This window comes from Eumetopias jubatus, unplaced genomic scaffold (assembly GCF_037043125.1).
Source record: "Eumetopias jubatus isolate StellerSeaLion01/CBP00866 unplaced genomic scaffold, mEumJub1_p1.0 scaffold_4, whole genome shotgun sequence".
Lineage (NCBI taxonomy): Eukaryota > Metazoa > Chordata > Mammalia > Carnivora > Otariidae > Eumetopias > Eumetopias jubatus.
This window is the reverse complement of record NW_028274810.1, coordinates 56866288-56892455: the sequence shown is the minus strand read 5'-3', so window position 1 is coordinate 56892455 and position 26168 is coordinate 56866288. Positions and strand designations below refer to the sequence as shown.

The window sequence follows — 26168 nt, the reverse complement described above, 5'->3', positions numbered from 1 at the left end:
CTTTTTAAGAAACACTTGTTGAGATTTAGTTACAATGACCAGTCAGTAAATGCACTCAGGGCCTATTCCATGGATAGGAAAATTACATGGTATTGTGTAAGGGGAGCTTTATAATCTATATTCTGAATCTATAACCTATAACATTAATAATACATCAGTCTTAAAACCTGTAAGTCTGTAAGCCCATATCTACCTGTAACTTCAGTCTCCAAAAATCACAGTGCCTGAAACATACATCTTTTGAGAATTCTGTTCAGCTGTGGCAAAAATTTCAAAAATTTTCAACAGAAGTTTGTTTTTGTTTTTAGTTGAAAATGGGTAGTGTAAAACTTCATTTGACAGAAGTAACTTTTCTTGTGGTCTGGAGAAATTCTAGGGGAATCAGGTATACTAAGTGAACCCCATTTTCCCTGGAAGGTAACTATAACAATGCAGTCTATTTAAAAGTAGTCATGAATTACTGACTTTTTGGTATTGGGCAATTAGGAGTCATGTTAACTATCCCGTAATCTTTCATACTAAGGAGGTATGTAACCAAGCAGAGATTGGAGGGTGGGTGTGAACTATGAGAAATTTTTAGTCTAGAATAAGCAAGGCCCAGCTTGAGGCCACTGAATAGTTGATTATTCCCAAGAAATTTTGCTTTGAGTGAGTCTATAAACAGATCTTTTCCTTATCATTAAAAATCAGTTGATGAGGGCTCTGGGAATTTGAGGAAGATGAGATAGATGTTTTTAGATGTAGTATCTTTAATTATTTGAGGAAAAGAGTTTATAAAGAGTTGCGATTTTCTGCCTATGTTATGTTGCCTTTTGATTAAAGACCAATGATAGAACTGGTCTGGAATCAAACCTAGTAATAATTTTATTTTCTGTGTTTTAGTTTTCAAAGAAACAAATTTGATTTATTTTGCAGCTCAAGCCTAAATTCCTTTAGGTTTTCAAATATTTTGTTATTTGTTTATTAAAGTATATTTAAAAAAATTTTTATTATTTTTTTAAAGTAGGCTCCATGCCCAATGTCAGGGACTTGAACTCATGACCCTTACATCAGGAGTCGCATGCTCTACTCACTGAGCCAGCCAGGTGCCCCTCAAATATTTTTTTGAATTGAAATTATCCTCCAAACTGCCTATCAGGGAATTTAAAATGCAAACTAATATATTTTTTAGCCTATACCTGCTAACTTGGATTAAAGTATTTTATCTTTTTTTTTTAAAAGGTGAATAAATGATACTTTTAGTCTTTTCATTGTAATGTGGGGTACTCTATTACATCAGCTGTTTTTTTGTGCCTTCCATACTATCTTAGGCTATATGCCTAATTATTTTTCTCTTTTGAAAGAACCTATGGGTTAATAAACCTTTATATTTGAATGTTTGATTAGCATGCTATATCTTTGCATCTTGGCCTAGCTGTTTATTGGCTGTCATTGATTTATGATTTGTGTTAAAGAACTAAAGGAGCTCTATGCCTTTTAATTTCCTTGCACAGTAGACAGGTTATGGAAGGAGAATGTCGATCAAAAAAATATCAGTAAAATGCAGTGTTTGGGGCTGCTGGACCTAAACAAGGTAGCTGCCATTTTGGTGTCTTTCCTATCAATCTAATGACTGTGTTCGCACTTATGAATTCCTCAGAACACCTGTTTTTCTGGAAGAAGAAAATGTTTGACTTTCAGTGACAGATGCATATTATCTACATCATTTTAAATTGAATTAAGGTAAAATAGGAAAAGAAATAGTGCCTAGAGGTGACTAAATATGGACTTAATGGTGAAGTGGCATTCTTTGGCCAAGCCAAGTTCACTTACTTGACATATTCTTTATTCTTTGGTCAGGCCAAGGATGGTTTGATTTACAGAGGCCGCTTCACCAGTGTTTTTCATCATGACCACTGACTCTCTTGAGGAGTTACTTGTTTTATTTTAGGTTGTTGCATTGATATAATATCAAATTACCATTGCTTAAAGTAGAAATCCACTAATTCTTATTTCCTCTTTCATCTGTCTTTTCTCTGAGTCTTTGCAAATGTTTCTGAATTGAATTGCATTTGTTTTCCTCTTCTTCTCCCCCTCCACTAGCTTCTAGGGCCTTCTACAGGCCTCACAACAAAGCCCATAGCTTTTTACTCAGTATTTGGATCTAATACCTACCTTTATTCAGGTTCCTGCAAAATTGAGGAAAAGGAAGGATGGAGAATAGACTTTTTAGTCTTAAGCCTTTATATTTATGTTTATTTTTTATTTTTTACTTTTTTTCTTCTGAATTTCATCTATGCCTTATTGATGGTGCCTCCTGGAGCCAGGAATTGGAAGCCTAGCACTGTACAAGCCCGATGGTCCTTGCTCTATTCTCAGGCTGTCCTTCTCTCCCAGTTGCAAAATACCTACTTTTCCTCTTCATTTTATTTAAGCATTTTGATGGTAATAGGCAGTTTCTTGGAGAATAGGAAAACAGTAAATTTATTGTCTACTACTGTCATTCTGGAGGTATCAAAGTGTAAGACAAAGGACTAAATGAGAACTGTTCTTCAGTAGCTTTGCAACCTTGGTCAAGTCAGTCAACCTTTCTGAATCCCATTTGCTCATTTTAAAGTTGTCCCTCTCTAAATGAGATGATATATAAAAAGTGATTTTAGACCTATAAAGTGCTAGGCAGGTATAATTTTTTGTAGCCAGCTATGTTTACATCTTGGTAACTTTAATATAGTAAAGGTAAGTAAAGAGAATTCAAAATTTCTGATGAAACAAAATGTAGATGGAGCCACTGTTTCAAGAATTTGACAAATGGAGGTAGAATAGAAATGCTAAACATTTTGAACTGATGTACTTTTTGATATATTGTGTTTTAAACTTTTCTGGGTATGAAATACACACATTTAAAAGTATCTAAAAAAGTATGTATAATGGCTGTGCACATTTTAAATAATGACAACAATCACCAATGTATGTATCACTTAGTTTAAGAAATAAAACATTTTAAATAACAACAATAGTAATAACTACCCATGGAGATATCCCCAGCTTAAAAATGGAACATTATGTATCCTTTCTCTAAATTCTCCCAGAATCCTGACTTTAAATACATTATATATGCTAATGACTCCTAAATTTAAATATGTGGTCTGGACTTCTCTCCTGAACTCCACATCTGTATATCCAGCTGCATATTTGACATCTCCACTTGCATGTCTAATAGGATCTCAGACTGGATATCTCTAAAACTGAACTCCTGATTTCTACTCCCACCCATCCATTCCTCTGTAGGCCACTTTCTCTCAATTAATAGCGCTGTCTACCCAGTTGCTTAGCCTAAAAACTTGGGAGTTTTGAGTCTTTTTCCCCTTCACCCCTCGTGTAGAAGCTATCAGTAGAGCCTGTTGAGAGTTCATTAAGAAGACATCTGGAGTCTCCTCCTCACAACTGCTAACCTAGTCCACAGGCTAGTGCCATCTCTTTCTAGGTTGTTTTAGCTTCCAGACTGGTATTTCTGCTTCTGTTGCTTTCTGTCCTGTAGTCTCTCTTCAGGACAGAAGCTTGAGGGATCTTGGTGAAAGTAAGTCCAATAGTGTCCTTTCTCTGTTCAGAACCCTTCAGTGACTTCCCTTCCCACTGACTCTGCACTGCTGACCTCCAGTTAATGCTCCCATCTCCTGAATACTCTTCTCTTTGCTCACCCTCTTCCAGCCACACTGACATCTTGCTGATCCTTTAATGTGCCACTGAGTGTGTTGGCCTTCAGAGTTCCTAGCTTGATGCCACCTAGCTTGATGCCGGAGGTCTCAGATCCAACCTACTTCCCTTCTTGAGGCCCAGGGTTTTCTGATCTCTTCCTTACCTTTGTGGCCATGAATACTTTGGCTCTAGGCCAATAGGCATGAAGTGATGCCCTCAAGCAAATAACCCATTTTAGAATTCTAGTTACTCTTCTCCTTTTGAACACATTCTCTACCCCATCTTTTTTTTTTTTTTGGCAAAGATTTCCTTTTCTCTGTTGCCAGTTCAGCATTCATTAAAACTGTTGTTTTTTTTAGCATATTGTATTCTCTGTCACCCATTGTACCAGAATTGAAAGTCCGATGAACTGGTTATTAGCCAGTGCAGTTAGATCATTGATTTCTTGGAATAATTTTGTTTTGTTCTTCAACTAAAGGATGGAAGACTCCAGACAGGGGACCACATCTTGAAGATTGGTGGCACAGATGTGCAGGGAATGACCAGTGAGCAAGTTGCACAAGTGCTAAGGAACTGTGGAAACTCAGTCCGGATGCTTGTTGCAAGAGACCCAGTTGGTGCAATTTCTGTAACCCCTCCCACCCCTGCAGCCTTACCTGTTGCCCTGCCTGCTGTAGCTCACAGGAGCCCTAGTGCTGTGAGTATGCAAACCATTCTTTCACCTTAAATACTGGGTGTGAGACCCTGCAAGATTAGAAGGGCCTTTGACTCAAAGTGCCACATGGGTGGGAGTAGTGCCTCAGTGCTCACCAATGAAGCAGAGAACCCAGTTTAGAGACATTAGACAAATTTGATTTCCTTTTTTGCTGTTTCTCAGCCTTAAGTCATCCAACCTCCCTGCACTAAAGCTACTCATCTGTAAATTGGAAAATAATATTTGCCATTTCTTTTTTTTTTAAATAAGGGCTTTTTAAAAATTTATTTTAAAGTAAGTTCTATGACCAGTGTGGGGTTTAAACTCATGACCCCAAGATCAAGAGTCGCATGCTCTACCGATCGAGCCAGCCAGGCACCCCAATACTTGCCATTTCTATTTCATTGGAGTGGTGAGGAGACATTCACGTGTTGGAGGGGAAACTAAATACTGGTCAATGTATAAATTAGATAGGAACAGAATGAACAAAGGAAATAGATATTATCTATTATAATCATTATAATGATATAACAATAATCATTGCTATTATCAAACACCTAGAATTGTCAAGGTCATCTGAAATCCTCACAGGAATTCTGCAAGATAGGCCTTATCCTTTCATCAAGATAAGATCATATTAGATGAAGGAACTCAAATCCAAATTACTCATTTAAAAGTCATATAGTGAGGGATACCTGATGGCTTAGTCAGTTAGGCATCTGACTCTTTTTTTTTTTTTTTTTAGATTTTATTTATCTATTTTACAGAGAGAGAGCGAGAGCATACAAGCAGGGGGAGCAGTAGAGGGAGAGAGAGAGGCAGGCTGTCCACTGAGCAGGGAGCCCGACATGGGGCTCAACCCCAGGACCCCGGGATCATGATCTGAGCCAAAGGCAGATGCGCAACCGAGCCACCCAGGCGCACCTAGGCATCCGACTCTTGATCTCAGCTCAGGTTTTGATCTTAAAAAAAAAAAAAAAAAAAAAAGTCATAATAGTGCGTCAGTTGCAAAGCTGGGATTTGAATTCCGATCTTTCTGGTCCGTTCCAAGATCTTTCCAGCCATCTCACAGGCTCTGAAGCAAAGGGTAATAAACCAAAAGGAAAGAAATAGCTTTTAAAAGGAGGGGCAGGGGGAAGAAGAAAGAAGTGACTTTGGCAGGAAGAGGTGGAAGACCATCATTCATGTGCATTCGGGGGCCGATTCTAGAACGTTGTTTGCCTCTCCCTACTTGGCACCTTATGAGGAGAAGCTTTCTGTCTGAGATGCTAACATCATTTTTGTTTTCCTCTCCAAACTGGTTACAGCCACTCTCTTCGCCTCCCTTACTCTAGCTCTCTGGAGCCTTCAATTCAGCAGTGGGGACCAATGTAGCTGTGTGATAAGTAAGAATTTGATGCAATCAGCTGTTTCCTTTCTAATGTTAGTGTTTTGAATCGAATCCTGTTTTTAGACACGTAATCTTTTTAAAGAAGTATTTTAGGGGCTCCTGGGTGGCTCAGTCGTTAAGCGTCTGCCTTCGGCTCAGGTCGTGGTCCCTGGGTCCTGGGATTGGGCCCCGCATCGGGCTCCCTACTCGGCGGGAAGCCTTCTTCTCCCTCTCCCTCTCCCCCTGCTTGTGTTTCCTCTCTCGCTGTCAAATAAATAAATAGAATCTTAAAAATAGAAGGCAAGTAATGAAAGTAAGTTTTAGTTTGATATTTTTTGCTCCCAATAATTATTATTCACAATAATTCTTAAACCATTTGTTTCTCAATATTTCTTTATATTTGGTTGTTTTTTGTTGTTTTTGGGGTTTTCTTGTTTGTTTTGTTTTGTTTTTAAGATAAAAACTTATCCTGAGTTTTTTCTAAGTGGCTGGATTAGTTTTCTGTTGTTGTGTAACAAATTATCACAGGGGCGCCTGGGTGGCTCAGTTGGTTAAGCGTCTGACTTTTGATTTTGGTTCTGGTCATGATCTCAGGGTCATGGATCAGGCCCCATTTCTCACGCATGCTCTCTCTTTCTCTCTCTCAAAAAAAAAAAAATCACAAACTTAGTGGCTTAAAACAACAGGCTTTGTTAGTTCACAGTTGTGTAGGTCAGAAGTCTGGGTGGGCTTGGCTGGGCTCTCTGCTTAGATTCCTGCATGGCCAAAATTAAGCGCTGTCTGGACTCTTATCTGGATGCTCATTATCTGGACAGCTCATTTGAGTTGTCCACAGAATACAGTTCCTTGCAGTTGTAGGACTGAAGTCTCTTTCCTTTGCTGGCTGTCAGCTGAGGACCTCTCTCAGCAACTCCAGGTGCCTTGTATAACTTCTCACAGGACCTCCTCATTTTCAACCCACAAGTCCAGGCTTTATGCTTCAATTTCGCTTCTTTGCTGCTGCCAGCCAGAAAACTGCTTTTGAAAGGCCCCCAATTAGATTAGATGCACCTGGATAATCTCGCCTTTGCCACATAATGGAACATAAACACAGGAATAGCACCTGGAATCAAAAGTCATGGGGACCATCTTAAGATTCTGCCACAGGTTCTAAAAAAATACTTGACAAACCATGCACAAATTGACTACACTCAGTTATGGAACTAAATATTATGTATAATTAAAATTGTTTTTTCCTTTTAGGACAGTTCACTTTTTGAAACTTACGATGTTGAACTCATTAAAAAAGAAGGACAGAGTCTTGGGATTAGAATTGTTGGCTATATTGGAACTGCTCATACGGGTAAATGAATCATTTCTATTTTATATTTGGAAATAATTGTAAAGGATGTTAAGGTTTCTAGATAGTAAAATTAAATATCTGCAAATTTTAATTTCAATACTGAACAATAAAACCATGTATCTATAGTGGCAGCCAGTTACTTTTCAGTGATTAGAGAATTGGTTTTATCTCAGTAGTTTTATAGCTGACTTGATTGTCATTAACAAAAGGATTTAATTGTCTAACTCAATGTATAACATTTGAATTGTTTTTCTTTTTTTCTAAGATATATTTTAAATATTGTGACTGTTACATATTATGATGTTTTAGATGTGATAATATAAAAGGATTACTGTATATATTTCATACTATGAATGTCAAAAAGTATTACTATAATTACTAAAAAAATATAAAACAAATTCTTTAATTAGAATTATTTTCCTGTCAAATAAAGGGATTCTGTTGTAAGAATACATACATGGCCCAAGTATCTCTGAGTAACACTCCCTCAACTCCTATATGCAAAGCTTTGGTAACTTTTATTGTAAGAGTTAATCTATTATTACAAGACAATCATTAGAGTAAGGAAAAAGAAACCTTTTGATAAATATTTGCTAGTAACATGAATTCAGAGTTATGAAATGTTCTGTTTTTTTAAAAAATAGCAAGATTAGAAAGTTAATTTTTTTTAATTCTTATTTTGCATACTTACAGCAGGTGGAAAGATTAAGAGTGCTAATGTATTCAAAGTCCTGAATGAAATTCATGTCAGACCACCTTGTGCTATTTTAGCCTAATGAAATAACTGTTTTTAAACCTTTAGATTTTTCTAAGTACTACCTTTATTAGGTTCAGAATTTGAATGAATTCCAAAAGAGCTAAGTATGGATTGTATAATAATGTTGGGGAAAAAAACTATATTGAATAGCTCTTAATATGCTGTCACGTTAGAGAAATCATGGCTTAGTTCATAAACTTGTGGCTTATGAACCTTTATTATATTAAGTTTTTGGAGTGTTCTTGTAAACCTAACAGTATAATATACACACCAAGTAAAATGGAAATGAATAACCAATAGAAAATTGAGAAAATTTGATGTTTATGTTACTGAATAAAGAAGAGAGTCATTTTACTTCTTTACTCTCAAAAGAAGTTTTGGGGACTTGGAGGTGGGCAATGGTGAATCCAAAAACTAGAGCATTTAAAAACTCAGTATGCTATTTGACATGTAGTCTTTCAGAGTAATTTTTGTTTTATTCTATTCATTGGATGTTTGAGGGGGTTACTTTGCTTAGTTCTGAAAGGATAGAAAAATGAATATAAGAAAAGTCTAGTCAGAAAAAATGTAAATAACTCTCAATTGTTTAAGGGTAAATGAAATATGTGTCTTAGAGCTATAAGCAAACTATCATATGGCAGATGAAAGATTACATTTGACAGAACGAAATAAAGAATTCACAGAGAGCCACTTGTGGTAGGCTTGAAAAAGGATTTTGGTAGAAGGGATAAGGTTTATAGGAAGAAAAAATAAAGGGGATAATATCATGACAGTACTTAATATTTTGGTGAAATATCAAGAGTCCTGCGTGTGTGGACTTTGTCTTGGTGGGGTGGCAGTTGGAAGATAAGTTAAAAAAAAAAGTTTTGGGCAGATAATGGAAGTCCTTGAATATGATTCTGTGAAATTTACGTTTTATTATGTAGGCAATAGAATTCATTGATGTTTATTTTTCTTCTACGGGCAATATTTTAAGTTCATTTGAAATGAAAGAATAAAAATATAAAATCATCCAGAGTTACAGTTTTTCATTTTCTAGTTTCTCTTCTAAGTCTTTGCCCATAGGCATGTATACTTTTTATATAGTTGTAATTTTTATTTAGCCATTTGTTTGTATTTAAATATTTTATAATGTGAAGATTATTTAATATTGCTGAAATTCTTTTTTTTTTTTTTTAAACACTGTGTGTACTTTTCTGTGTCTGGGAAGCTAACATGAGCAGTGAACTAAATGTGGGCGGGAAGACCAGGTAGGAGACTCTTGTGTTAGTGCTGGTGAAAAGTGAGAAGTCTCCAAAGCAGCAGGAAGAAGGGGGACAGCCCAAAAGAAGAGGGTGAGACTGCCTGGGTTCTCCTGAATTCCAGCTGATAGTAGAGAGTGTTTCATCCAGCTTCCATTACTGATTACTTTTCCAGAAATAGTCATCAGTCACATCATTTCAAATTCGGGTCACTTGTGGTGGTGACAGTTTGAAATAACCCATCAATTTCTCTGCTTGTGTTCAAAATAGTATTTATCAAGCCTCAAGTCAGCCCCTCTAGCTAATTAACCTCTTGATATGAATTTTGCAATCAAGGTCTAATTAGAGCTTTTCTTCCTTTTTCCATATGTTTTTGTGCACCTCAGGGGAGGCTTCAGGGATTTATGTGAAAAGTATAATACCTGGCAGTGCTGCTTACCACAACGGCCAAATTCAAGTGAATGACAAAATAGTTGCTGTAAGTAACTGCCCTTTGTTTTAGAATTGAATCAAGTTGGGGAAAAGAAGTTATCTTGATTATAGTGTGTATGAGAGGATTATGGCTTTATATAATCTCATAATGTTTTTAAAAAATTAAGTTCAGTGAAATCTCATTGATTTGGCTCTCAGGGTCCTAAGTTTGTTTTTTGTGTTTGCTTTTGTTTTTTTTTACTGTGTGTGAAGAAAGGAGTCACTAACCATAATGGTAGGGAAAATACACACATACACACACACACACACACACACACACACACACACACGGGAAAGATATTCTAGCATTCTCCTAAAAAAAAGACTTCCAAGCACCTCTATGTTCTTTAAACTCACTCATTTTATATACACTTTAGTAAGTTATTAACCAGGTCTTTTTAATGTTTCTACTAACAGTAATTTTGAGTACATACAAATTTGAGATATTTTATAGATCAGAGAATATAGTAATTACCTTTTGTCCATTCAGGCTGGTCTTTCTCCATTTAGTAGAAATTGGTTAAATATTAAAGTTTATTTGAATAATATTTTTGAAGCATAAACACACATATCTGGATAGACACACACATTTAATTTAGTGATTTACATAGACGCAAATGTTTATTGGTGTCATTTGAATCTTTGTCCTTCAGGTCCATCTAAGGAAGCATCTTTCATGACTCTTGGCTTAGGAAATGCCTTGTGATTTGCAGGGGTAGAGGCCTAATTTTATTCTGCCTTGTCAGAATTGAAAATAGCAGCTAACTTGAAACCTCTGTGTAATGGGTCTCCTAATATTTTAGGTCGATGGTGTGAATATTCAGGGTTTTGCCAACCAGGATGTTGTTGAAGTATTACGAAATGCAGGGCAAGTGGTACACCTAACCCTAGTTCGAAGGAAGACATCTTCATCTGCTTCTCCACTCGAATGGCCTTCAGACACAGGTAGTTTTTATTTTTTTATTTTATTTTATTTATTTTAATGTATTATGTTAGTCACCATACAGTACATCATTAGTTTTTGATGTAGTGTTCCATGATTCCTTGTTTGCATATAGCTCCCAGTGCTCCATGCAATACGACACAGGTAGTTAATGCCACTATCCCTCTCCCCACCCCATAGTCTGGGCTTGGAAGAATAGCTTACTTATGGAAGTTGTTCTGTGAGTCTGGGAAGGAAAAACTGCCCATCTTTTATAATGCAGTGATGGAGAAATGAATCCGCTCATTTGTGCATTGAAGAAGTTTCCTTTGCCTATTTTGATGTGCCAGTCCAAATGTTAGAACATGAACCCTCACATGCATTAACTCTGAGAGCTATTCTAAATGGAGATGGAAATCATTTTTCCAAAAAGCTTCTAAATTTCATTTATTACTTATATTTGAATAATAAAGCTTTGACACCTTTTGTTCTAGGGGCTCTCATTTGTCTACTGCTTTGACATTTTGCACATTTCAGATTTCTTATGACTTCTAACAATATATTTGATTCTAATGTCTCCTGATTTACTCTTTGAAATACAGAGGGGAAAAATAAAACCTGGATTTCTATTAAGGATATTTTTATTTGTGAAATACTTGTTATTTTGATTAAAGAATAGCAAATTTCATTATAGAACAAATACATAATTATATGTATCCCAGTTTTTTAACTACCAAGTTATTAATGTGTAGATCAACAGAATTGACAATCCTGAAAAACAAATTCAATGTAAAATGAATTACTAGTTAGAGAACTAGTAAGTAAGAATAATTCCTTTAGAATTTGTCAGACGAGGAATACATTTTTCCCCCTCTCTTTTGAAGAATATAATAAGCCTGGAAGCCTTGCTTTTTTTTTTTTTTTAAAGATTTTATTGGAAGCCTTGCTTTCGGTTGATACTGATTTATACTTAAATCGGAACTTTTTAAATTTTAGGTGATAGTGGAAATTTTGCTGCTGAAAGACAGATGCCCTTTCAACTGCATCGTATGTATGAAATTAAAAATCACCTAAATAGTACAGATTGTACAAATGCTATACTGACCTTAAAAGGTTTACATAAATATTTATATCAACATAATGGTTTTTAATAGCTCTGATAGAGCCCTTGGCTTCAGTCTACTGTATCAAATAAAGTATGTCATCTGCGAATTAGCAATTCTTCCCTGCACATGCCTACATTTTAAATTTATGTTGGGATAAATTTTGACTCTAAATTTGCATTTCTTCCGTGGTTGAGAGGTCCTTCGTGTGGGTTTTACTAGCACTCTTGGAAGAGTGCTCTACTCTAGCATTTATCATACCTTGCAGCAATCACCTGTTTGATGTGCAGCCACTCTAATGTAGGGGAATGGTGATGCCTTGGTTTCCTGCCCCATGTAACAACATTTTCGTGTGCCGTCCACAGCCAGCATTTGTCTGTTTTATTGCAGCAAACCTCGCGACTTCTAGCTCTTGGGCAATACCTTCCTCTACCATTCTAAATCTGTCTTTTTGGCCTCTAAACTCCTGTTTGTATACCTTGTACATCTTATTTGTGTACCAGTTTGGATACTACTTGTAGCATTCAATTACATCATGTACTGCTCTGTACTATAAACTCTGGTATGTAACTATTTTCCCCAGGGACACTAGCAGCTTCTGGCCACGTTACTTTGGCTAGTACTAGGCTGTGCTTTTCGTCTGTATCAATGGATTAATGATCTAAGAAATTTTATGCGTGGTTAAAAATATCATGTTAAGATCATAGGAACTTAAAAAAAATTTTTTTACAGTATTTTTATTTGAGAGAGAGTGTGAGAGCATGAGTGCCTAGTGGGGGGAGGGGCAGAGAGAGAGAGGGAGAGAAGCAGACTCCCTGCTGAGCGGAGCCCCACATGGGACTCCATCCCAGGACTCCAAGATCATGACCCAAGTGGAAATCAAAAGTCAGACACAACCAACTGAGCCACCCATGCGCCCCAAGATCATGGGAACTTTTAACTGGTTATAAAAATTGACCCTTGATAGCACAGGTTTGAACTGTGTAGGTCCACTTATACATGGATTTTTCTCCATTACAGTACTGTATTTTTGTAAATGTATTTTCTTATGATTTTCTTAATAAAATTTTCTTTTCTCTAGCTTTATTGTAAGAATACAGTATATAATACACATAATATACAAAATATGTTAATTGACTATGCTATCAACAGCTTCTGCTCAACAGTATGCTATTAGTAGTTAAATTTGGAGGGGGGGAGTCAAAAGTTTTATGTGGGTTTCAATTGCATGGGGAAGGGAAGTGCCCCTGATCCCCAAATTGTTCATGGGTCAACAGTATTATAAAAATATTTAAACATACAGAAAAATAAAAAAATAATATAACAAATACCCACAAACTACCATTTAGATTCAGCAGTTAATGTTTTGCCATATTTGTTTCATCTATTTATCTTTTTTCCTTAATCATTTAAGAGTGAACAGTAGACATCATGGCACTTTAATCCTACATACTTCAATCTGTAGTTTCTAAAAATAAAGATATTATATAATAATATCACACCAAAGAAAATTAATTGTAATTCCCTAATATCAAATACTTAACACATTGGCCCCAAATGTCTTTTGTAGCTTCTTTTCCCTCTTCCCCCTCTCTGAAGGAAAAACCTCATAAAATTAAGATTCAATCACAGATTGGACTTACTGTCTGCATTATGTTTCTTTGGTTTCTTAATCTAGAAGAATCCCCCATCCCTGCCTCTGTGGCACAGACTTATTGTAAAGGGATTTGTCCATTTGTCACTAGAATACTACATTCTGAATTTAATTGTCCTTGTGGTATAATTCAACTTGTTCCTCTATCCACTATGTTTCCTGTGAGAAGCTAGATAGAAAGTCTTAGATCCAGGTTAAATATTTTTGTTAAGAATACTTTATACGTCATGTGTGATCATTTAAAAATGACCTAAAATGACTCTTGTTCAACCTTTCTTGTGTTTTAAGAGATACATAGTGACTTGCATGCTTGAGATTAAACTCTTTACTTAGCTCACTTTAGCGATGGGAGGAACCACTGCAACCAGCGGAATTCTCTCCAAGTCCCTTCCAATTCCTAGAGTTATTTTTTTTTAAACTCGTGATGAAGTCATGCCAGAACCTAGGAGAGCCCAGGGCACTGGAATGGGCTTATTCTGCATATCTTGCTCCTTACCCACCACAACCACAAGAGTATAAGACTTAAGTGTTCTTTTTCTTTTCCAAGGCTATTTGGAAAAGTATCTACTTCTGCTTTGTCAACAGCTTTACCTTGATCTTACCTTCCCATTGCCTGGTTCCTTATCCTTTTCAATAAAGGAATCATATATGTAAGTTACCTGAGGTGTTTGTCATGAGGTTGTGAACAGGACTGGAATAAGCTCACTTAAATATGGTCTTCAGCTGCTAGTGATTCAAGTTAGCAATTCTTATTTTAGGAACTGCCGTAGAACCATCGGAAACACCAGCCCGCTACCTAACTGGAGCTGTGGAAACTGAAACTGATTTGGATGGAGGGGATGAGGAAACTGAAGAAAGAATGGATATTCTGAAAAATGACAACATACAAGCCTTAGAAAAATTAGGTAGGCACAAAGCATGACTTTCTCATTTGTTAACTGTTTTCTCTCTTTATAGTTAATATAACGTGAGAAATTTTAGACGCATTTTGAAAGATACAAATTAGGATTTTTTTTTTTTTAAGATTTATTTATTTGAGAGAGAGAGCAAGCGAGCACATGAGCGGGGGCAGGGCCAGAGGGAGAGGAAGCAGACTCCCTGCTGAGCAGGGAGGGGACATGGGACTTGATCCCAGGACCTGGCAGATGCTTAACTGACTGAGCCACCCAGGTGCCCCCAAAATAACATACTCTTTTTTTTTTTTTTTAAGACTATTCATTTGAGAGAGAGCAAACACACAAGCAGAGTGAGCTGCAGGCAGAGGGAGAAGCAGGCAGAGGGAGAAGCAGGCTCCCCACTAAGCAAGGAGCCCAACTCGGGACTCTATCCTAGGATCCTGGGACCATAAGCTGAGCCGAAAGCAGATGCTTAACTGACTGAGCCACCCAGGCATCCCCAAAATCGGATATTCTTAATATCAACATCTTAACACTTGTGGCAGTTGGGGACCAAGCATGTTATTGTTTAATCTTTGTTTAATTTTGCATGCACTTTTTTTTTAAGATTTTATTTATTTATTTATTTGAGAGAGAGAGAGCATGAGAGGGGAGAGGGTCGGAGGGAGAAGTCGACTCCCCGCTGAGCCAGGAGCCCGATGTGGGACTCGATCCCAGGACTCTGGGATCATGACCTGAGCCGAAGGCAGTCGCTTAACCAACTGAGCCACCCAGGCGCCCTTGCATGCACTTTTGTTAGTATGTGTTAACTATTTTTTAATCTTGTCAGCATTTTTAATTAGTGCATATATTAACATGTATTATCATTGATATAGCTGTAGATATCTAGCTATCTATACATACAGCAGTGTTTCCTTTTACCGTAATAATTCATAATGTATACATATTTACATGTTATATCAAATTGCCAGATTGCTATATATTTATATTTTAATCTTTTTAATTTATGTGCAACTTTGTCCTATTACTTTGTACTCTGATACCTTGGCTACATAGTTGACTCTGTTCTGGAAGCGTTTTGAACAGCAGTCTCACTCGAGTCCCTGCACAGGGGTGCTCTGGAAAGCCTTGACAGTTGAATGAAATGGGATACTTAACACCATCCTCTTGCAGAGAAGTTTTGGCTTTGATTGTCTTGTCTCAGGAAAGGATGACCTCAGGGAAGGAGTAACCCCTCATGCAAGTTAAAAAATTTCCTATAATTTGGAAATTTACCTTATTCTTTTTGACCCAAGTGGATTAAGTTAGATCTTTGCTATTTATGTTCAAGTGAACCCAGATAGATTTTCATGGAACTATTGCATGAAAATCAAATACATTCTGAAGTTAGAAATATTTTCAGACACTTTTATCTGCTTTTTTTGGACCAATCTCATTGCATTTTTTTCCTTCATGAATATATATAATTTCAGCTTGACGGTAAGACCAAAGAAGTTAGGTTAAGAAGTTAGCTGTCTTTTTTGCTGTAGGGCAGAAAAACTTTCCCTTCTTCCCTTCTAGGTTCTTTGACTGGTCTAATAATTAAATTGACATAAAACAGATTAATAGGAGAAGAACAAATTTCATAAGTATGGGAGCCCCATAAAAATATGAGGCCCAAGAGTAAGTTGGGCAATTGAGGTTTATATACCATTCTAAAATAAGGAACAGGATAGAGGCCTGGGGCTTCAAAGATGAGGAGGGTAATTCGCAGCATGGTAAGAAAAGCAAATGTTTGGTAATTAAAAGTTTGCTGTGCCATGCCAATAGGTCTTTCAGAGAAAAAAGTTACCTCTGGTAATAACTCTTTCTGGTATAAGCCTTCTATCTAAATTCTTTTTTTATTATGTTAATCACCTTACATTACATCATTAGTTTTTGATGTAGTGTTCCATGATTGTTTCTGCATAACACCCAGTGCTCCACACAGAACGTGCCCTCTTTAATACCCATCACCAGGCTAACCCATCCCCCCACCCCCTCCCCTCCAGAACCCTCAGTTTGTTTTTCAGAGTCCATCGTCTCTCATGGTTCGTCTCCCCCTCCGATTCCCCCCCCTTCATTCTTCCCCTCCTGCTATCTTCTTCTTTTTTTTTTCTTAACATATATTGCATTATTTGTTTCAGAAGTACAGATCTGTGACTTCTATCTAAATTCTTTTAGGTAGTTAAGGGAAAGATAAAAGTTTTTCCTGAGTCTGCTGGGTCTTGATTGCCTTCAGGTCAAAATACTCTACATGCTAAAATGGCATATTTTGGGGTGGCATATTCTGCTCCCCTTCATTGCCATGTGAATAATTGTTTCAGATCATCACCCTGTTCATTTTTTTAAGTCACTTTGTGTCGCCCAGGATTTATTGTCTGTGAAAATAGTCTTTTTCCTCTGGTACTTAGCTTTGTGCTCTGCTTTAAAACTCATGACTGTCTGTACTTTCATTATACAAATGAAAGATGAAAGAGTTAAAAGAATTATAGGTGAGATATCATTATTTTATACATGTGTATGAAATGTCATCTTTAAATATCATGTTTTTAAGCTTACGATTCAACCAAAACATTGCAAATTAGCTTGCCAGATAAGAAACTGCTGCACGGAAATTTAACAGAGATGGTAGAACTCTTAACGTAATTTCTTACGGAAGTGCAAAAGGTGCAGAGCCCACATGAATGATATTTTGCTTTTAATAAGATCTTTGGTTATCCCTTACGTGTGACCTAGCATGTCAGTTGATAGTTATTTCCTGAATATACTTTTGTACATCTAGTGAGTTAAGCTCTTTAGTGTTTATTAGTCTTAGGCTCTGAATTCTGAGGTTAGCCTTTACTTGATGATTTGCATTATGTAATTAAGCATTATATGCATCCAAGATGAGCTGTCCATGCTGAAGACTGAAAGAGCTGATATTGCAAGTTATGTTCGATTTTAGACAGATGGTTATGTCAGCTGGAGTAAGTGTTCTGTGACTTGTTTAATCTTAAGACAAAATTGAGTTTTTCTTTAACTTAAAAAAAGTGAAGGTTTGTTTATTTTCTGCTACTGCTATGGATATAAGTTGAAATTGTATTTTTAGTACTTTAACTTTTGCCTATTAGGCATTATTCAGACTATGAACTGTGTCCTGAGCTTCTGGCTAAGATCATAATGGAGGACACGCAGGGCACTTAAAATCTTAGTTCTTTAATGTTATCTTACACTAAGCAAAAGCAATATTCTACTCAAGAGTCACAAAGGTATAACCAAGTAACTACATGAGACCAAAGTACACAGAGTTTCTAGTATGTTAAAGCTCATGCATCTCCCTTGTTGAATTAAACCAGACCTGGTTTTATATCCGCCCAAATGAGAAGTCTGACCGGATTGTGTTGATATGCCCAGTTGATTGTAAAGATGTCTTGATAAGTTTTTACTTTTTCTGTGGGTGAGTGGAAGGTATTACTTTGAAGTGATTAACATTTAAATTCAATCCTTGTTTGTCTTAACATATTGTAAAGCAAAGCCAGATGTATTTTACTTGTAAACTGCAGGATGTTTACATATAAAGTGCATATATTTCAAATTTCATTTCTAATTCATCATGTTCCTCTTCCCTTTAAAATAGTCCTTCACAAAAGCCCCTTCATAATTTGGTCACAACTGGCCTTACATTTTACGTTAGTCTTATAAGTCACCTCTGATTTCCTTTACCTGGTAGACCCAAGTTAATGCATTTTCCTTTTTATTCATTTCCCTTTTACTTACTGGAACTGTGCTATTAGTGAGGAATTTAGTAAAGTTTTGGCTCAGAGTAGCTTCATTTTTTTTTTTTTTTTTAATCCAGAAAAGGTCCCAGACTCTACAGAAAATGAGCTGAAATCTAGATGGGAAAACCTCTTGGGCCCGGATTATGAAGTAATGGTATGTTAAAATATTGTAATAAAAAAAAATTCATGTCTCATTGCAGGTCAAGCTCCTAACATTGCAGCTTAAAGAAATGGGAGAGCCCGAGATTAGCCAGCTTGACTTTATTTTTCCTCCTGCCTTTCTTCCCTAGTGGATCAATTGATGTTTTTACCTCTTTCAGCATTTTAAGCTGTAAGAACAATTAAGGACTGCGCACAAGTTTCAGTTATAATTAGCAGACACTCGGTTCATGTTGAAAACAATTAAGTCAACGGTAGGCAGAAGAATCTTAGAAGATTTGCCTTTAAATTTACAACCTGTATCAGCTGCTTAAAATTGCTGGCTTTTTTTTATGATTGCTTTTATGATCTGTTTGTTTTATTGTACACTGAAAGGGCTGTGGATATTAGTCCTATGTTTCACAAAGAATCTTGATTAACAGTTTTATGAGAAAAATGAAAGAATGATTATCAAATGTATTAGGGAGAACAGGAAGTAATTTAGGTTAGGTATAAGTTTATAGCACCAGTGGTCCATTAGACTTCCTTTCACCTGTTACTAGATTCATTGAGTGAGGGATTGATTCCATTCCCCCCTATGAATCCACGTGAAAACAGGAAGCTGTGCTTAGAAAAGCTTCTACAGTGTTCACTAAATGAATTAGTAATAAAATATTCTATTACATTTCTATTGTCATTCATGTTTTCTTACATATGTTTATCATTAGTACTTGTTGGCTGGTTGGAGATTTTTTTTTTCTCAGTTCAGAACATACCACCACTATCTTACTGTCAGAAAATTTCCATTGTCGTTAAGATGAGTTAAAACATTCCATAACTCTATTCTTGCTAATTTTATACTTTCTTTTGGTCCTCATGAACTGCTGCTTCCTTACTTCATAGAGTGCAAATGTTTGTTATTAGGCTATCACCTTAGCAAATAACTTTTTCTACTATTCTTAGTGGTTTGATATTCAAAGTAATTTGGCGTCCCAGTATTTATAAATGGGACAGTTTTGTGATGGGCTCTTTTTGGTTAAAATTTTATCTTCCTTATAACTACTCCTCCAAACTTAAGGAGTGAGGAGTGTTAGAAGGAGTGAGAACGTAACATAATGGTGAGAGGAGACAGAATTTGAAGTTGGGAATTTAAAGTGACAACTTATTCGTTAACGGTTCTTGCTGTTTTGAGGGATGAGGAGCAGAAAGGAGAAACCAGGCAAGATAAGTAAATGCATGCATGCACTCATGTACTCCACTGTTTCTGATTTCATTTTTCTTCTAGAATCTACTTATATGAAATGTACTTCTAGAAGCTTTAGTTAGATCATTGCTTAACTTACCCCTCCTTCCAGCTGCACCATACTTTATTTACAACTTACAGATGCAAATCATCAGTAAAGTATTTTGCTTGCTAGGAATTCACTTCTGTGGATATCTGCCACTGAGGCTAGGCCAGGATTAAGAGCTTTAAGTATTCCATGAGCTTCTCACCAGGCCAGGTCTTTCTGTTTGTGTCCTTTCCAGCTATTTCTCCCAGGGAAATGGTGGAGTTTGCTGTGGAAAGTCAGATGCTTCAGTTTTTCCAAACTTGTCTCACTTAACTGACCTGGCAAATTTTGTTTTAAGGCCTGAATTTAAAAGTAAAAATGATTATACTCTTGGCTTTGTTAAAAGGATAAAATTTGTATGGACTCCTTACAACAGAGGATTATATTAAAATTTTAGGGGTCATGGATTTTTAAAAATACTGTATGTGTTTTGCCCATCCCCTTCTGGTTCAGCTGAGTAATTTAGGGGAGAAGATTGCTATAGAAAACAGTAACAACAACAACAAAAAATCTCTGAAATTTTACATTATGTATTATACGTCTGGATTTCAGAAATACTGGAAAAATGATAATGCATATCAGATGGTGTTATCAGTATATAGGGTTTACAGAATTTTTTTTAGAAAACCTAAGAAGAAATAAAGTTATGCTTTTACAGATATTGGAGATCTTTTTTTCTTGCAAATTTAGGTGGCTACTTTGGATACGCAGATTGCAGATGATGCCGAGTTACAGAAATATTCAAAGGTAAGCATTATTTTTTTTTAAATGTTTTCTGTTGTTTGAAGAACTCTCTCTAAGTTCTCGTTAGAGAACCTAAGTTTGTGCTGTGACCGAAGTTTCCAAAATTTAGTCTTAGATGTTTTCTGGAAATGTGGTAGGTTCTCACTGTTATGAAAGGTGATGGTTAGATATGCCTGGGAAGAACATGGAGTGCCTGTGCCTCTTTCAGAAGCCAAAACCCCGCTTTGATGCTTTGCCCACCTTATAGGTAGTACACAGAGTAACATTGTCCAGAGTGTGTTAGCCTTGCAGACATTATCAGCAGAACTTTAAAAATGTTTCTTAAAAATCAAGACCACAAACATGGACTTTACAAAATCTTTCGGGTCTAGATGTCTAAAGACAGAAAAGTGCATTATAAGCGGCATTTTTTCTTGAACTTAAAACATTTTATAGCAAGAGCTTTATTTCTAATGGCAAAATGCCAGGAGGTGAAGGTAACAGTTTCCCCAAGCATTTTTAGTTTTTTCCTCACTACAAATTAATTTTATAGTTCTTCTTCTGGATAATCAAAAAGGGCATTTGGCCAAAGAGAAGCCTTCTTGGTGGCTTTCTCAACAAATGATGAGAACAGAAAGATGTTCTTATTAGAATAGTTTCAGAATTTATACTCTAATCCTACATTGGTATATGAGTTCAGTCCAGCTAAAACTCTGCTATCACATGCACTATTTGAGAGGAGTTCTTTGTGTCCCATGTGGGTTTTGTAAGAAGTTCTCTCTTTAGATAGTTCTACCATTTCTTTGAGTATTTGTGCTGAATATTTCTCTTCCATAATTTTATATTATATGGGCTGTCATTTTATAGGTTTGAATTTTCAAGGCTGATACTGTAGAGAGTATTTCTTTCCTCCTATACTAACCTGCATTTTGAGTCACTACCTTGCTATACCTATGGGGCCAACTGACCAAGCTTTTCTCTGATGGGCCATATAAAAGCATCATGGCACAACTTGTAATTAATTTTAAATTGCTTACAAAATCATCATTAGAGCAGTCACTAATTAGTAATTCCATCTAACTATGCTGAGAGGAATTTAAGAGGATAGTAAGAAATGTAAATAACTTCACCAAATTTCAATCGTTATTAATCACTGCAGTACAGTTTACTGATTACATGGACTTTGGGGTCAAACTGCCTGAGTTCAAATTCTGGCTTATCCATTCACTAGCTTGCAAAATTATCTACACTCTGTTTCAGTTTTGTTGTCTGTTAAAGGGAGATATTAATAGGATATTACCTACCTCATTGGTTTTATAGGGATTAAATATACTGTGCCTAGAAGAGTTGCAAGTACATATTAGTATGTTACTATTTTTATTATCATTCATAAAAATCAATGATGCTGTCCCCTAAAACTGTTTTTTAATATACACTAAACTCTTAGATACTGGATGTTTTCTATTTATCTGTCTTCCAGTTTACTAAATTGCCTAATCTGCTAAAGCCCATCTATTGAGTTAATTTTAGTTTTTGTTACAGTTTTCTATTCTAGAATTTGTTTTATTCCTTTCTCGATTATATTCTTTGGTGGAATTTGTAATTTAAAAAATCTGTATTTGCCATCTTTTCCTCTATTTCTTGAACATATTAATCACAGCTTATAAGGACTTTAAATGGTTAATTTCAGTACCTGGATCAACGTTGTGTGTGTTTCTGTTGTTTGATTATTTTCTTTTGTTATTTGGTTGTCTCTTTCCTCACGCCATAATGTAATTGAATGCCCAACATTATGTAGGGCAACTACAAAGGCTTTGGGTGATGTTATCTTTGGCCAGAGACTCATTCTTGTTTCCGATAAGGAGAGTGTGTGTGTGTGTGTGTGTGTGTGTGTGTGTGTGTGTGCGTGTGCGTGTGTGTGTGTGCGTGCGCGCGCACGCGCATGTGCAGGGTGGGGGTGGGTGATTATCTCTGAGATGAGACAGAGGTACAGACAAAGGTTCAGACTCTGGTTTTCCTTGCTCCTAAGACCTAGCCTTTCAGGTATTCTACATGATTCAGGAATGTATACTGGTCCCTTCTTCTTGGGACCTGAATTCCAATTCTATCTCCTCAGTACTTTGGGGCTGCTGAAATCTTTGTTTTTCAGAGTTTTCCCAATTGGCTTTTAGCCTCATTGTCCATATAGCTTTAGAACTCAAGAGATCTCCTTGGGGGAAACATACCTTAGCTCAGACTCAGCTCATCATGCAGTCAGCTTTAGTTGTCGGTCCTCCTACGTTCAAAGCCAGTAAGAGCCTGTATCATCAGACTATGAGAAGTTAAAAAAAAAAAGATAATAACCACACTTTGTGTGCACATCCTAAAGAATGGCATTGTCTTTCTCCAGATAGATGTTCTGTCTCACCTTCATTTCCTAGTTCCTTGTCACCAGTCTGTCTTACTTCATTTCTTTCCTGATAAACTTCTATGCAATACACACACACAAACACACTCAACAACTCTGGTATAAACACATGGAAAGGCTTTGAGTTGAACAGACTTTCAGAACTAACTCATAGAAACTCACCAGTGCATCAGCTGTACATTCATTCATTCATTATTCATTTTTCAAATACTTATTGATACCTACTTTGTGTCAGGTCCTCTACTGGGTGCTTCGGTTTCAGAAGAGAACAGAGGAAAAAAAAATCTCTGCCTTGCAGAGCTTATATTTTCATAAGGGGAGATAAAAAAAATAGGTTACATTGTATAGGTGATACATGTCATGCAGAATTTAAGGCAGGGCAGATAAATAAGGAATTCAGGACAGAGGGTGGGTTTGCAATTTTAGATAGGTTGACCAGGGAAGACCTCATTAAAAAGGTGACATCTGAGGAAACATTTTAGGAAGTGAAATAAACAGCCTAAATTTTCTTCTGTAGAATATGAACAATAATACTTATGTTGGAAGATTAAGTATAAATATAATAATATAATATATGCCTTAATTAATATAGCTAATACATACATAATTAATAGTGCTAATATATAACGTTTGTTCAATAAATGGTGATTTTGTTTCCCAGTTGTGTGCTTCATTTTTAGTCTCTAAACTTGCAAAGTTTCCTCTAAAAAAAACTATTTTTATTTAAATTCTAGTTAACATGTAGTGTAATACTGGTCTCAGGTGTAGAATTTGGTGATTCATCACTTACATATAACACCCAGTGCTCATTGTAAGTGCCCTCCCTAATATCCATCACCCAGCTAGCCCCCACCCCATCAACCCTCTGTTTGTTCTCTATAATTAAGAGTCTCTTATGGTTTGCTTCCCTCTCTTTTTTTCCCCTTACCTTATGTTCATCTGTTTTGTTTCTTAAATTCCACATGAGTGAAATCATAAGGTTTGTCTTTCTCTGACTTATTTTGCTTAGCATAAGCAATTGCCCTACTGGGTATTTACCCAAAGGATACAAAAATACTGATTCAAAGGGGCACATGCGCCCTGATATTTATAGCAGCATTATCAACAATTACCAAAGTACGGAAAAAGCCCAAATATCCATCGACTGATGAATGGATAAAGAGGTGGTGTGTATACATATTGGTGTGTATACATATATATGTGTACACACACACACACAATGGACTATTACGCAGTAGGGCAATTGCTGGATCATAGGGTAGTTCTATTTTTCACTTTTTGAGGAAACTCCATATTGTTCTCCAGGGAGGCTGCACGAGTTTGCATTCCCACCAACAGTGTAAGAGGGTTCTCCTTTCTCTGCATCCTTGCCAACATCTGTTGTTTCCTGAGTTGTTAATTTTAGCCATTCTGACCGGTATGAGGTGGTATCTCATCGTGGTTTTGATTTATATTTTCCTGATGACGAGTGATGTTGAACATCTTTTCATGTGTCTGTTGGCCATCTGGATGTCTTCTTTGGAAAAATGTCTAATTTATGTCTTCTGCCCATTTCTTAACTGGATTATTTGGGTTTTGGGTGTTGGGTTTGTTAAGTTCTTTAGAGATTTTGGATACTAGCCCTTTATCAGATAGGTCATTTGCAAATATCTTCTCCCATTCCACAGGCTGCCTTTTAGTTTTGTTGTTTCCTTCACTGTGCAGAAGATTTTTATATTGCTCAAGTCCCAATAGTTCATTTTTGCTTTTGTTTCCCTTGCCTCTGGTGATGTGTCTAGTGAAGAAGTTGCTATGGCCTTAGGTCAAAGAGGTTGCTGCCTGTGTTCTCCTCTAGGATTTTGATGGTTTCTTGTCTCACATTTAGGTCTTTCATCCATTTTGAATTTATTTTGTGCGTTTTGAATTTATTTTTTGTCACAAAATGGTCCAGTTTCATTTTTCTGCATGTTGCTATCCAGGTTTTCCAACACCATTTGTTGAAGAGACTTTTTTCCATTAGATATGCTTTCTGGCTTTGTTGAAGATTAGCTGGCCATATAGTTGTGGACCCATTTCTGGGTTTTCTATTCTGTTCCATTGATCTATGTGTCTGTTTTTGTGCTAGTACCATGCTGTCTTGATGACTATAGCTTAAAAAAAAAAAAAAAAGGTATTTTAAAACATTTATTTAATGGAAAATTGTTGTGCCAAGGTATTTATTTCTTTAAAATTTTTTGCCCTGGAAGAGTCGTCCATAATTGCACTATTCTCTTTTCACATTTGTTACCTGTATGTGTTGACATATTTGTAGTACTAGGATGAGCCGTGATCGTATAGTGGTTAGTACTCTGCGTTGTGTAGTACTAGTATGCCCATCCTTTTATGTAATGTATGTGTGAGAGAGAAGGGATGTGCACTTTTCCCACATAACATTATCACACATATTTACTTTTTTCTATAGTTTCTTAATTATAAATGTCCACAGATTATTTCTTTATATTGATGAGTTATGGTTTTTAAAAATCCTCTTATAACTGGGAGTTTAGTTCTTAACTCAGCAGCTTCCCATCCCCCCCCCCCACACACAGTATGTAAATGAGCCTCTATTCTAGCAGAACCTCACAGACCAGGATACTAAAGTTTGCACAGGTGCAATGACTCACCTCAAATTTTACAGCTGTATAGTCACAGGGGCAGGTTGCTGTTTAGAGCCCATTCATTCATCTCTGAAGTATTTACTGAGTTCCTACTCTGTGCCAGACACTGCTACCAACGATGGGCAGCAAAATGGAAAAGGCCTTGGCTCTCATAGAGCCTAGACTCTGGGCTTGGGCAAGGGCATGATAGTAAGCAAGTGGAAAAATAGCTTGATAAATAGTTGTAGATAGTTAGGAGGGATGCAAAGGATTAAACAGGATGGTGACAGCATAACTGGGGAGGAGGGAGCATTTTGGAGAGAGAGCCAGAGAAAGCCTTTCGGAGCTCAGGCTTGAAGGATAAGGATGTCTGGAGCTGGGAAACTGGTGAAGGGCAGGTATAAAAGCTCTGTGGGAAGATAGGGCCAGCCAGTGGGGAGAATGGAAGTTGTTTGTTTCAGTTTTAGGGTCCGACTAAGTGAAGACTAGGATGTTAAATGAGGCTGGTGAGGAAGACCCAGGGCTGAAGAGCTTCCAGATCCATGGTGGTAAGCCTGGGCTTCAGTTGCCCCAGGTAATACTAGTGGAAGGTTTAAATGGAACAGTGTCAAGATCTGAGGTCAAGCTCTAGGTTTTTCTTCTGTCTCATCAGGTTTCTGATTAGGAAAGCCATGTTTCATGGCCAGAGCCGGTGTTCCTAAGGGTCTAGCTGTCTTCGGATGGTCACTCCAGTTTACTACCCCATTGCCACCGCTCTGAAGGGGATGACGATTCAAGAAGCACCTTCGTATATCACTGGCCAGTGTTCCTAGAGAAAGTTTTCTTGTGAGGTAGATGAAGTTGCGGGGAAAGAGGGAGGTGAAAGCAATTTGCAGTGGATTGAGCATTAGCTTTCACTGCTTCTAGGAAGCCGTTAATCATGACATGAGAACAGTTTTCCCCGCATCTAGGGAGACTTGCACTTTTAGGGATGGCTCTCTTGGCAACTGTTTACTATTAAGATAATCACAGCACTGTGAGGGAGAAGCATTAAGCTCATTCCAGTGACCTT

At 36.7% G+C, this 26168-nt stretch overlaps 1 protein-coding gene across 5 annotated transcripts in view; it reads left to right on the top strand.

Annotated features, from left to right (window-relative positions):
- PATJ (PATJ crumbs cell polarity complex component) overlaps positions 1–26168 on the top strand; it is a 335447-nt gene that overhangs the window by 18696 nt on the left and 290583 nt on the right. For 4 of the 5 annotated variants that reach the window (XM_028106828.2, XM_088022976.1, XM_088022975.1 and 1 more), the window contains exons 7-13: positions 4154–4372; positions 6981–7080; positions 9465–9556; positions 10353–10494; positions 13987–14133; positions 17981–18057; positions 20063–20119. In XM_028106828.2, the coding sequence (XP_027962629.1) occupies positions 4154–4372; positions 6981–7080; positions 9465–9556; positions 10353–10494; positions 13987–14133; positions 17981–18057; positions 20063–20119 (834 nt within the window). Of the gene's footprint in view, positions 1–4153; positions 4373–6980; positions 7081–9464; positions 9557–10352; positions 10495–13986; positions 14134–15235; positions 15238–17980; positions 18058–20062; positions 20120–26168 lie in introns of all 5 variants that reach the window. The other variant, XM_088022977.1, reaches the window with a different exon arrangement.